The 12,180-nt window shown below is 32.5% G+C and overlaps 1 protein-coding gene and 1 long non-coding RNA gene across 3 annotated transcripts in view; both read left to right on the plus strand.

Annotated features, from left to right (window-relative positions):
* Positions 1–511: 511 nt before the first annotated feature.
* The window catches only part of LOC134706859 (stimulated by retinoic acid gene 6 protein-like), a 61,615-nt gene continuing 49,946 nt past the window's right edge, over positions 512–12,180 (plus strand). Inside the window, exons 1-4 of one of the 2 annotated variants that reach the window (XM_063566174.1) lie at positions 512–702; positions 2,504–2,522; positions 5,477–5,543; positions 7,467–7,534. In XM_063566174.1, coding sequence (XP_063422244.1) covers positions 2,521–2,522; positions 5,477–5,543; positions 7,467–7,534 — 137 coding nt within the window. In that variant the 5' untranslated portion in view covers positions 512–702; positions 2,504–2,520. Of the gene's footprint in view, positions 703–2,503; positions 2,523–4,819; positions 4,933–5,476; positions 5,544–7,466; positions 7,535–12,180 lie in introns of those variants that run through there. The other variant, XM_063566175.1, reaches the window with a different exon arrangement.
* LOC134705002 (uncharacterized) lies at positions 8,626–11,343 on the plus strand. The gene is made up of 3 exons (XR_010105458.1): positions 8,626–9,206; positions 10,624–10,683; positions 11,204–11,343. It is a non-coding gene; the product is annotated as an uncharacterized LOC134705002 (long non-coding RNA).

Raw genomic sequence — 12,180 nt, forward strand, 5'->3', positions numbered from 1 at the left:
TTGTTGGAATGCTAGTCATATATCCGTATTTCATTATTATATTCAGATTTATCTGGGGTATATATAAATATTCATTTTCAGAAAATACTTAAATTACATAAGGTAAAAAAAAGTAAAATCACAAAAATACTGAACTCAGAGGAAAATCAATTTGGAAAGTCCATAATCACATGGCAAAATCAAAAAACAAAACGCATCAAAAACGAATGGACAAGAACTGTCATATTCCTGACTTGGTACAGGCATTTTCAAATGTAGAAAATGGTGGATTAAACCTGGTTCTATAGCGCTAACCCTCTCACTTTAATAACAGTCTCATCAAATTCCGTTACATTTACATGATGCGTTAAATAAACAGTCACAATCAATAAAATAGTCAAAATATGGGAACATCAGTCATCATCGTATAACAATTTAACAGGACACAAAAACATCTACTATCTACGAACTAAAACCAAACGACAAAACGGTTGACCTTGATATCCAAAAAGGAAGTATAACCGAGAAAGGTAAAAAAGATAACAAATTCTTTTAAAAACGACTTATTTATTGTTCTTATAATACACTTTAAAAAATAAATGTATTGAAGGATTTTCATAAGACATTTTTTCAAATTGGATTAACATATCTGTGTTAGTCATTGAGACACATTCATAGCAATAATTTTTATATACATGAAGGCAAGGTCGACGATTGCAACAGGTCAGTTTAAATTGAAAAAATATGAAAAGGCATCATGCATTACATACACTAATAAACAGATACTATGGATACCTCTATGGACAAATTTAAACGAAGCAGTTCATAAATAGATATCTGGTGTTCTGTGCATTTTTAAGCATAGTCAACTAACCAATCAACATCTTAAATGACATGTTTGCGATGTAGTCTCCTTCTTTCAAGAGCTAAATCAAAATGTTTAAGTGGTTTTTTTTAATATTGTAACAAACAAAAACTGAGGGATTCACAGTTTACCCTTTAAAAGATGTAAGCCCGGATGCGTTCACAAGGCTAGCACTCAGGCAAAAAGTCAGTAAAATTACAGAAAAGAGTTCTATTCTGGTACCTCATGAGCTAAGCCTGGGAACACATGTTCATAGTTAGTTTCGACAGAGGCACACCGTATGAGTTAACTAGTTCGTGACCATGACCGTAAATCTTACACAAAGTCGATCTCATCCGATCTTGTACAAAAATAATTTGGGGTAGTTTATCTGTCTGGAGCACAGCACTTATGAAGTCTGTGTTTTTTTTTAACGTTATGGGGGTTGTACTTGATTTTCATATGAGGAAGCTTTAATCTCTCAATCAGATATTTCAGGTGTAGAGTTGCCATGTCAATCCTTTCTAAATTTATTTATCATTTATTATTTATCTGCTTACCCTTCCAGAGCACACGAGACCACCACCAGTTTTTAGTAGGGTTTAAACGTCCTAGTCTAGAGTTTTCTATGTTGGTTTTCGTTTTCATGTCATTGTCAGTTTATTTTCGATTTATGAATTTGAATGTCTCTGGTATCTACCACTCCTCTTATAAAGCCTGCCTGCGGATACAGAATATTCTTGCTGTGTTGAAAACCCGTTGGTGGCCTTGAATGGTTCTGCCCTTTGGTCACATTGTTGTCACTTGAACACACTCTTCAATTCCTTTTTCGCTTGTATGAACAAGCGTAACGTTTTAATTGAAATATGTAGTTATGCAAAAATATAAGCATTGATCAATAGAGTGCCTGTTACAATAAGTTTGACAAGAACACACCTGCGAAATTGCAGGTATTTAGAGCGTATTTGAAAGTTTGTAAACTGTTGTAGGGTTTATCGATTTGGTGAAAGATGTAATGACTGGATAATTTCAAGAGAGGTATCAAAAATTATAGGCACTTGTTGATAGCATAAATTATATTAGCACTCTCCCTTCTATCCAAACTCCGTTTTTTTCTGTATACCATAAACATACCTTTACCATGAATAAAGTCATTATAGAGACTCTTTATATAATATATTCGTGACACCAGCGGAAAGTAAACTTGGAATTAATAGTACATGGATGATACACTTTATGCATAGTAAATGTATATTCATAGAAAAAAAAAAAAACACAAAACAAAAATGCGTGTCCGCAAGAACTTTATGGAAATTATGTGTAATTAAAAAAAACCAGTCTTAAACGGAAGTATTGTCCATAACATTAAAGTCCGTCTGTTGACGGAAACAATTTTCGGCAGCCTTTATTTTCGCTTTTCTCCCATAATAACTCACTGAATAATCATAATCGAGGGTGATAAATACGATTATGCATGGTACCCATAGGACAAATTAAGGAGAATGAAGATAAATTTATTGTGGAAGGAAGAGAAGCGACACATACAATAATGTCTTCTCATTAAATTGTCAAGAAGATGACGGGTATTGTAAAACTCAAGGAGGGAACACTACTGTTGAAACATACATTGATATTCATTTCTATCTCATCCTTCTTTAATTGTTTGTTATTTGTTTTCAGTATAAAAGAAACAGGCCATGTAAGTATATACATGATATAAGAAGATATGGCATGAGTACCAATGAGCAAACTCTACATCCAAGTCACAATATGTAAAAGAAAACCAGCATAGGTCAATATGCAGACTTCAACACGGAAAAAACTTCTGAACCACATCAACCAGCGACAACTATTGAACATCATATTCCTGACTTAGGACGGATGCAAACAAATGCAGCTGGTGTTAACATTTAAAAAGGTACCAAAAGAGGGTCGAAAGGTATCAGAGGGAGAGTCAAACTCATAGATAGAAAATAAACTGGCAACACCATGGCTAAAAATAAAATGACAAGCAGACAACTAATAGTACAGGAGACACAACATAAAAACAAAAGACTAAGCAACACGAACCAACCAAAAACTGGAGGTGACCAAATTTCACCCCTTATTTGCAACAATAGTATACCATCACAAAATATACAGATACACTATAAAATATCAATTAAAATGGCTTAACTCAATGAAAAGACATATTACCACAAGTGAACATACACTGAACGAATAAATTTGATCTATGACACACTGTCAATTCAAAATCAATAAAATAAGGGGTAAGATATTAAACAATTTTAGAAAAACAACAATAATCTTGAAAAAAATGCCGCCAAATAGAATAATGTAAACAGGTAAATGAAAATATTCTGTCGTAAGGTATGCAGTATAAAAGAAGGTTTGATTGTTTTTTTTTACAAAATTATCCATAGTTCGAGAAAAGAGGTGAAAGTTTATAGTCATAACAAACACTTATTAAAGGCTAATCTAGTATATAGACGTAACACCGATTTAGTAAACATGAAATAACAAAAAAGCATAACAATTTGTATCAAAAGGCAAATAAACAATGAAGTACGATTTGAGAGAGGAATTTATAGATAACACCGAATCAGAAATCACAAAATATGTTATATAGTGAAGAAAAACAAGGCACCTTGCACAGACCCACTAAATGCAGAACTTTTTAAGATAGATCCAGTGCTAGCAGCGGAAACTTTACATCCAGTATTCCAGAAAATATGGGAACAAGCTGTTATTCCTAACAGTTGGTCTGAAAGCAACATCATAATAATTCCAAAATCAGGAGACTTAACTAACTGCAACAACTGGAGAGGAATTACCTTACTATCTATTCCAAGTAAGGTCTTACTTTTAATTTTAATATCAAGAATTATAGAGGCTGTGGATAAGAAACTAAGACAAGAACAAGCTGGTTCAGAAAAGGTAGAGGCTGTATAGACCACATATTTGTACTACGTAACATCTTAGAACAGTGTCATGAGTGGCAGAGAAAACTTCTAGTAAATTTTGTGGACTTCGAAAAAGCGTTTGACAGCTTACACAGAGAAAGTCTTTGGGAAATTCTGAGAAACTATGGAATACCTAGTAAGATAGTGCAACTTATCAAGCAGTTCTAAACAAACTTCTCATGTACCATCAACTCTGAAGCTGACACTAGTTTCCATGTAAAACCTGGAGTGAGGCAAGGATGCGTTATGTCATCTGTGCTGTTTATAATTGCTATTGATTGGGTAATGAGAACAACCCTAGCAAAAGTAAAACCGGACTGAGATAGACACTTTGTACCATGCTTGAGGACACAGACTATGCTGATGATTTAGCACTTTTATCCTATACCGAAGACCATATGCAGGAGAAGACCAAAAAACTAGAAGAAACAACTAAAATGATCGGGCTTAAGATCAATGCCAAAAAGACAAAGTTAATGTACCTCAATACAGAGAGACAACCTGTAATATTTATAGATGGGAAACAGCTGAAAATAGTTGACTCATTCAACTATCTAGGCAGTTGTATAACAACACGAAGGTGGTGCTGAAAGAGATATTAAGATAAGGATAGGAAAAGCTAGATCCGCATTCATAAGATTAGGCAACATCTGGAAAACAGCAGCCTTTTCAAAGAAGACCAAGCTCAGGCTCTACAACAGCTGTGTAGTATCTGTGCTCCGATATGGCTCAGAGTGCTAGAAAATGACTGACAAAGATATTAACAGACTCTCCAGCTTCCATAACACATGCCTGCGGAAGATAATGAAAATATTCTGGCAAAAGAAAATCTCCAACAAAGATTTACATGAGATGACCAGCACCAACGACATGGAGACTTTGCTAATACAAACACATATGGAGGTGGCTTGGTCATGTTATACGCAAACCATCTGATGACATGACCAAGGTAGCCCTTAGATGGACACTAGAGGAGAAAAGGAAAAGAGGCCGATCTAAAACCACATTGAGATGCACCATAGAAAATGAGCTTAAGGAAAGAGGATATACCTGGGGCACGGTGGAAAGAAAAGCAAACAACCGAGAAGAGTGGAGGAAACTTGTCCTTGCCCTATGTGCCATAAGGCATAGCAAGGACTAGGTAAAGTAAGTAAGAAGAAAATTCATAAGGATGAATAAATCTAGTCGTTTGGAAAGAAATGATAACCAGAAACGTAGTTTTGTTATAGTTGAGGAATTTTGAGAAATCACATGACCCTTTGATTCAAAAAGTAATCTTATTTAATACACAATCTGTTTTCAATATAAATCAAAGCTTCAGAGTGTGCATTAACATTGAGAATGGAAATGGGGAATGTATCAAAGAGACAACAACCCGACCATAGAAAAAACAACAGCAGAAGGTCACCGACAGGTCTTCAATGTAGCGAAAAATTCCCGCACCCGGAGGCGTCCTTCAGCTGGTCCCTAAACAAATATGTTCTAGTTCAGTGATAATGAACGCCATACAAATTTCCAAATTGTACACAAGAGACTAAAATTAAATTAATACAAGACTAACAAAGGCCAAAGGCTCCTGACTTGGGACAGGCGCAAAAATGCGGCGGGGTTAAACATGTTTATGAGATCTCAACCCTACCCCTAAACCTCTAGCCAATGTAGAAAAGTAAAGTTATTATTTTTATTGAAGGTCTTCTACTACTGATGATGTAGCTTCCAATGTTGTTGGGTTAGAGGTCGGAGCATTCTTCATAGCTGTAAGTTAGTTTTGTATGTTCACAGTATTAACAATATAAATGAACTCATTCAAGATTATAACTTGCAGTAAAATGTATAAAATATGTTTTTCATTCTTAAAACATTAATGTCGGATATTTAGTGTTATCCATTCCTTTCTGTGTCGACAAAAAGGCACAATAAGGCACATGTTACACGTCTATGGGGTATAAATTTAATACGATCGTTTGACAAATTTTAAACATTTGAATAAGATTTTACTAAAAAAAAAACGTCCTGCTTTTGTTTTCTAAAATCAAATTAAAGTGTACTTTGGTTGATAGTTCAGATTGTTAAATCTGCAAGATGCCGGTGGAATGCTATCATATCTTGCCTCTGCAATGCCAAATAGCCCAGAGATCACTGACACTTTCTTAAGAAACTTGACGGTCATGGTCAACATACCCCATCTATTGCTGATGTTTCTCTTATTTATAACATTCAGTCATTTATACATATAATTATCTTGGATATGCATTTCAATCACACAAAATTCATCATCTTGGTAAGGAAACCTCTTTAACAAATTCTATACTGACCAATACAAACTAACAGCTAGCATTTCAAATGTTTTGGTCAAAGATTCTGGTAGACCGGTTAACAAAGGAAATGATGTAATATGCAAAAGACGTTCTGTTTAACTTTCCATTACACACAAAGATAAACTGCCATCAATTTAAAAAAATAGCCGTCGTGATAAATTAGTCTTATTGAAAATGATCACTCGGTTCCTCTCATCTGCTTAATCTTCACTACACCATGTGTGACTTGTATCACACACTTGTATTACACTCTTGGGGACAAATAGTCCAACATCAGTGGAACTGACCCAATGCTAGTAGAACAAAATTTAATATACCTGGTATAATAAATTGCACTTGTCCGAAAATCACAAATGAAAAATATATTTCTAAGGTATGCTCCTATTACCGCATATTTGCAATAAGACATTTACACACATATACACAAACAAACAACAAACAAATATTGTATTTGCCAATCATGGCGCCTAAAATGAGCGGAAAAATTACAATACAATTTTCAAATGTACTTTAATCATTCTAATCATTTTCTGTGCTTTATTTTGTAATTCATTTGATTGTATAGCTCAATTTTTTGCACGATGATTGGTTAATAAAATTATCTATCTATCTATCTATCTATCTATCTATCTATCTATCTATCTATCTATCTCTTTATATAGAGAAACAAATTTAATATTGTATTCCTGTTCATATGTTCATATATATTTAAAACTTTTAATAATTGACAAATTATTATCAAAATATTTGTATCTTCATTTCCCATTAGCCAAATGAAAAGAGATTTGTTATTCAGTTTTGAAGTATTTTTACTATATGTTTGCTAAGAAAGAGATTTCTGACATTATCATAAGTTTTACGTGTTAAACGAAAATGCATCTCATCTTTTATTTCCTCATTACAGAGTTTGCACATTCTATTTTATAGTTAAAGGAACGACCTTTTTCTATTTCAAGTTTATGAGCTCCACATCTAAATCTGGTAAAACATATCTTTGAAAACATGGTTATTTCAATAGGTATGGCCCAAATTAAATTTTGGTTTGAATAATCGATGAGTTCTAAGTTTTTTCCCAGATGTCTTATTTTGTCGTTTATCAATAAATAATTCTTTCTTCCATATGTTACAATACTTTAAATATAATATCTTTTTCGCCATATTTTTAATGCTTATTTTAGATTAGAGTACTTGATACTCTTTTAGATTTAAGTAATTTTAAGTTAAGATCAATACCACTAGCCCAAGAATTATTTCCAGCTTTAGATAGTGTATTTGAGAGAGATTATGAATTTGTTAATAAAATATTATTTTCAACATTAATTCTTTTTTATTATTTAATTATGTTTGTACTATTTTTTTCAGATTTTTCTTTCAATTTTTCTTTCTTGCTTTGAAAGAAATAAACGTGGTGGAAGACCTGGTATTGTGATGTACGTATCCTTAGTTCATTCTACTTTTTATATAACGTAAATGTTACTAAAATGAAAATTAATAACATTTCGCATAACGAAAAATAAATTCAATACTTACCAATTCAGAAAGATATATATTACATCCATCACATTCACGGTGGGTATGGTTGTCCTGCGAGAGAACGTACTGTGCTGGTGATTTGGTCCTGACGGGTGCTGGTGGGTCCTGATTCTGTGCTGGTGGGTTTGTTTACATGGTATCAGAACGGCAATAAAACGACTGTTTTGTTGCTTAATTTTTCTCTGATGTGTCATAAGTACCATGCAAAGTATATTACAACAATATTATATTGCAAAAGTCGTGCAAGTTCGTTAAACGGAATTGTCCTGACGCTGTGCTGGTGATAAGAAAAACGGTCCTGGTTCTGTGCTCCTATGTCCTGGTTCTGTGCTTTTATATTTTGTAGCAGTCTGGCTAAGAATCATGCAAAATGATGAAATAGTGATACACACTGTATCACAGAAATCCACAATACTTTTTGTGTTGAAAGATATTGTGAAGTAAGAGCTAAATTTGTAATATGAAACCATTGAACACAGTATATTTTTCTTGGTGCTTTATTGAATATTGGACAAATATGAACTTTCCCCACTTATTGCAGTATAAGAATTTTACTATTTTCTCCTAAGACCGGATGTTTTAAGGTAAATGTTTATATGCAACCTAAAGAGAATAATTTTCTTTAAAAAATATCAAAAAATAAAATATGTAGCCTAGTACTGATTTTGAGTAAATTTGATTTCTTTTTTATTCAAAATGGTCTAAGGGAGATAACTCCTTTGAAGAAACATTACTTTCTCTTACATAACAACAGTTGCCATGTGACTTAAAAACATCTAACGTCGTTATTTTAATTGAATTAAACATAGCTGTACCATTTTCTATCTTTTTATGAAAATACAGACTGGTTCCTATTTAATTAAAAGGAATAAATAGTATAAAGACTATATTTTCTTAATTCACCCCTGAACTGCAATGTTTACAATAATTCATTTCCTGTTTGCAAAGATTTTGCATCTGCTGTGTTTCATTAGATATAACAGTTTTATTCCGTTTTTACTGTTACGGGAGTCCATATCTACTTTAAGAAGATACTGTGCATGATGTGGAAATATTTTAGAACATTTTTAGACAAAGGCGAGTCCTTTCACAACTTTTCCAGTGTCAGTTGCCTTGTTGATGTGTATACCATGCTACCGAGTCCGATGCCAGTATTAAAAGAAGCTTGAGAATTCCTGTTGTAGTTTTCAATTTATCAGGACTGTATCATGATCAAAGACATCCCAACGAAGATCAGCTAGTCAGACAATAAGACTGCAACTCATACATTGTGTAGAAGTACCAAGATTACATAGACATGATAGACAATATAATTGTCAATGTCCATGACTGCATGAGTAAGCAATGAAGCATGACATAACTTGATAACTTCTAAGTACATTTTTGTATGTGTGGCTTTTCACTTGACTGTCTTTTGACTGTGTGGCACAGTGTCCTGTTTATTGTAATAAAAAAGAGAAAACAGTGTTCATGGTGTATGCACCCTCTATCCACTGTGAAAAGGGAGAGCAATAACAGGAGTATGCAGGCATGACCAAAACAGAAAGATCCCTAGACCATGGAGTAATAGTAAGTAATAGTCATACTAACTTAATTTAATTTCAATATTCTTTTGTATGGAGGATAGATTTATATTGAGATAATGAATTCAAATGATATTAGAGTGCAGTAAAATGTCTAATAATAATGATGTACAATGTAACTTATTGTTACCTACAGTGAACTAAAACATTCAAATGTTTTATACACTGTAAATCATTACCCAACCCCTCCATTTTCTATGTTTCATCTCAAAACAAGTACTAGTACATCTACATGTACCTCTTAAAACTTTGTGGAAGTTGACCAGCACCATGATCACACACAAAAAAAAGGTAAATTGGCAAAATGTGACTAAAATGTTCATGTACATGTATATGATTTACAATGATTTAGCCTGACTTTGTAAATGGGGTATAGCCTAATAATCTTATAATTGCCAAAACCTCACTCATCTCCAAACTATATTTCAGACCATACATGCCATAATATAATACAATAAAATGTATAGTAACAGTTACTTGCATTTATTCAAAAGAAATAACTAGGTATAGAATGTACATGTAATGAACTACATGTACATGTTTTTTCTACAGCATGGATAGATAACCTACAATTGATCAAATAATATATTTAAGAAAAATATATCAGTTACCAGTTACATACATGTACAATAAATTTGTAAATGTACATTACATCTACATGATCTATAATCATATCAAAGAGTCAAAGTTTTAAATCATTTCTTGAAGTTTTGCATATTTGGGTTACCCCTTCTGACAACAACATGCATGACATGTATTGTATCAAATGCCTCTCAATGGGCCCTCATCCAACTTTTCCTTTTTAAATAAATGTAAACCAACAAATAAAATAGCTACAAAGGTACCTTCTACCCCTTTTGAAAAAATATTTAAATAAAGTGAGGGGTTCATTCTGTAACAGTGTTACAAGTCTGATAATATCTAATAATGTACATCAGTTGTATATATACATGGATATGAAATTCAGAACCTGTCATTCAATTAAAAAAATAAACTGCTACCCATCTAACATAGCAACAAAATTGATGCTATTTTTAAGAGTTGTGGAAAAGAAAAAAATCTGGATAATTTAAATTACATTTCTTTGTTGCGAGAGATTTACAACTGTTTGATTGAAATTTTATTAATTGTATATACATTTGTACCATGACCACTCAAATGACAATTTTTTAATGACTAAATACTAAAAACCACCTCCCCATATCTCATGTATGTTATAAATTCTATTAATTGTTATGTAATAAATTTTATAATTACAAATTATTGTATTTACTGATTGAAGATCATCCTGATCTTTTAACATTGTTTAACAAAATGAAAACTTGTATTTTCTATGTTATATACATGTACTAATCATGATGTACATGTAAATTATGTTCAACATTTTATGTCTTATTTTTTAGGTACATGTATTTCTAACCAGTGTTACCCACAGTCTACCAAGAAAACTAGTACCGAATAAGGTAAGTGATATTTTTTAAATAAATAATAAATGGATTATAAAACTGATGGTAAATTTTTCAGCAATTCTTATGTACATGTACCTACAATGTATGCAGTGAAATTGTTTCATTAAAACATATACATTTATCTTGATATTTAAAAAAATAACTGGTTTATACATTGTTCATGTTTGCAATGAACTTTAAAAAAGCATGTTAGGAATTTTGTAATGTAAAATATTGTACATCCACCCTTGGATTTCAAGCATCACTTGATTTTCTCAACTTTCTCTCTAAATTTGAAGATTGTATGTATAAACATGTATGAATGAGATTGAGAGCAGTTAATAAATTTCTTCAGTTTTCATTAGGTAACATCTTTGCTAACCAAGGTTTCTGATCTACTACCCTTTACATTTGATCAAGCTATATTTGTTTTCCCATTCATGATTACTTTCATATATCTTAAAGGGGAGTTACATAAATACATTATGCACTGACTTTATTCTTTTATATTAGGAAATTCTGTCTTTTATTTCAGGTTTCACACACACAATGGTGGTTCATGTGAGAGGAAGAAGTGATTTGTTGGAGAAAGTTCTTGCTTGTCTTTATCTACAAATGATGTTCATTTTACAGTACACAGAACATTGAGGGATGGATTGAACAAAGCTATATATAGAAAATATATCAGAATATTAACTTTATAAATGAATAATAAATCTTTAAAGAAGACATATTTTCATTTCCTCTTGTTTTGAATAATCTTTTGTACATGACTTTTGAATACTGCAATGGGTTTTTAGAAAAGTCAATTACAATACCAGCTGTTAACTATAGCTAATGTACTTTTCTGTTCCTTACCTCCCCAAATAACTGACCAAAGGAGATGTGGTATGATTGCAAATGAGACAACTATCCACAAAAGACCAAAATGAAACAAACATTAACATAGTATAGGTCACCGTAGGGCCTTCAACAATGAGCAAAGCCATACCGCATAGTCGGCTATAAAAGGCCCTGATAAGACAATGTAAAACAATTCAAACGAGAAAACTAACGGCCTTATTTATGTATAAAAAATGAACAAAAAACAAATATGTAACACACAAACAAACGACAACCCCTGCATTACAGGCTCCTGACTTGCGACAGGCACATACATAAATAAGGTGGCTGGGTTAAACATGTAAGCGTGATCCCAACCCTCCCCTATCCTGGGACAGTGGTATAACAGTACAACATAAGAATGAACTATCAAAATCAGTTGAAAAAGGCTTAACTCATCAGATAGACATAAATACAAGTAGACGTGGCCGAGTACTTATACATCCAGACACAAAAAGACACAATGAACAGATCTGAGAGTACTTGCAGTTATCTGACAGCTAGTTCAAGGCCACTAACAACTAATAAAAAAATCAAGTCTATATGAAAGAAAGGAGATGTGGGTTGTAATGTATAAGTCAATGAAACAGAATACAAACACACAAGCACATCTATTATGAAACAACAAAA

Source organism: Mytilus trossulus, chromosome 2 (assembly GCF_036588685.1).
Source record: "Mytilus trossulus isolate FHL-02 chromosome 2, PNRI_Mtr1.1.1.hap1, whole genome shotgun sequence".
Lineage (NCBI taxonomy): Eukaryota > Metazoa > Mollusca > Bivalvia > Mytilida > Mytilidae > Mytilus > Mytilus trossulus.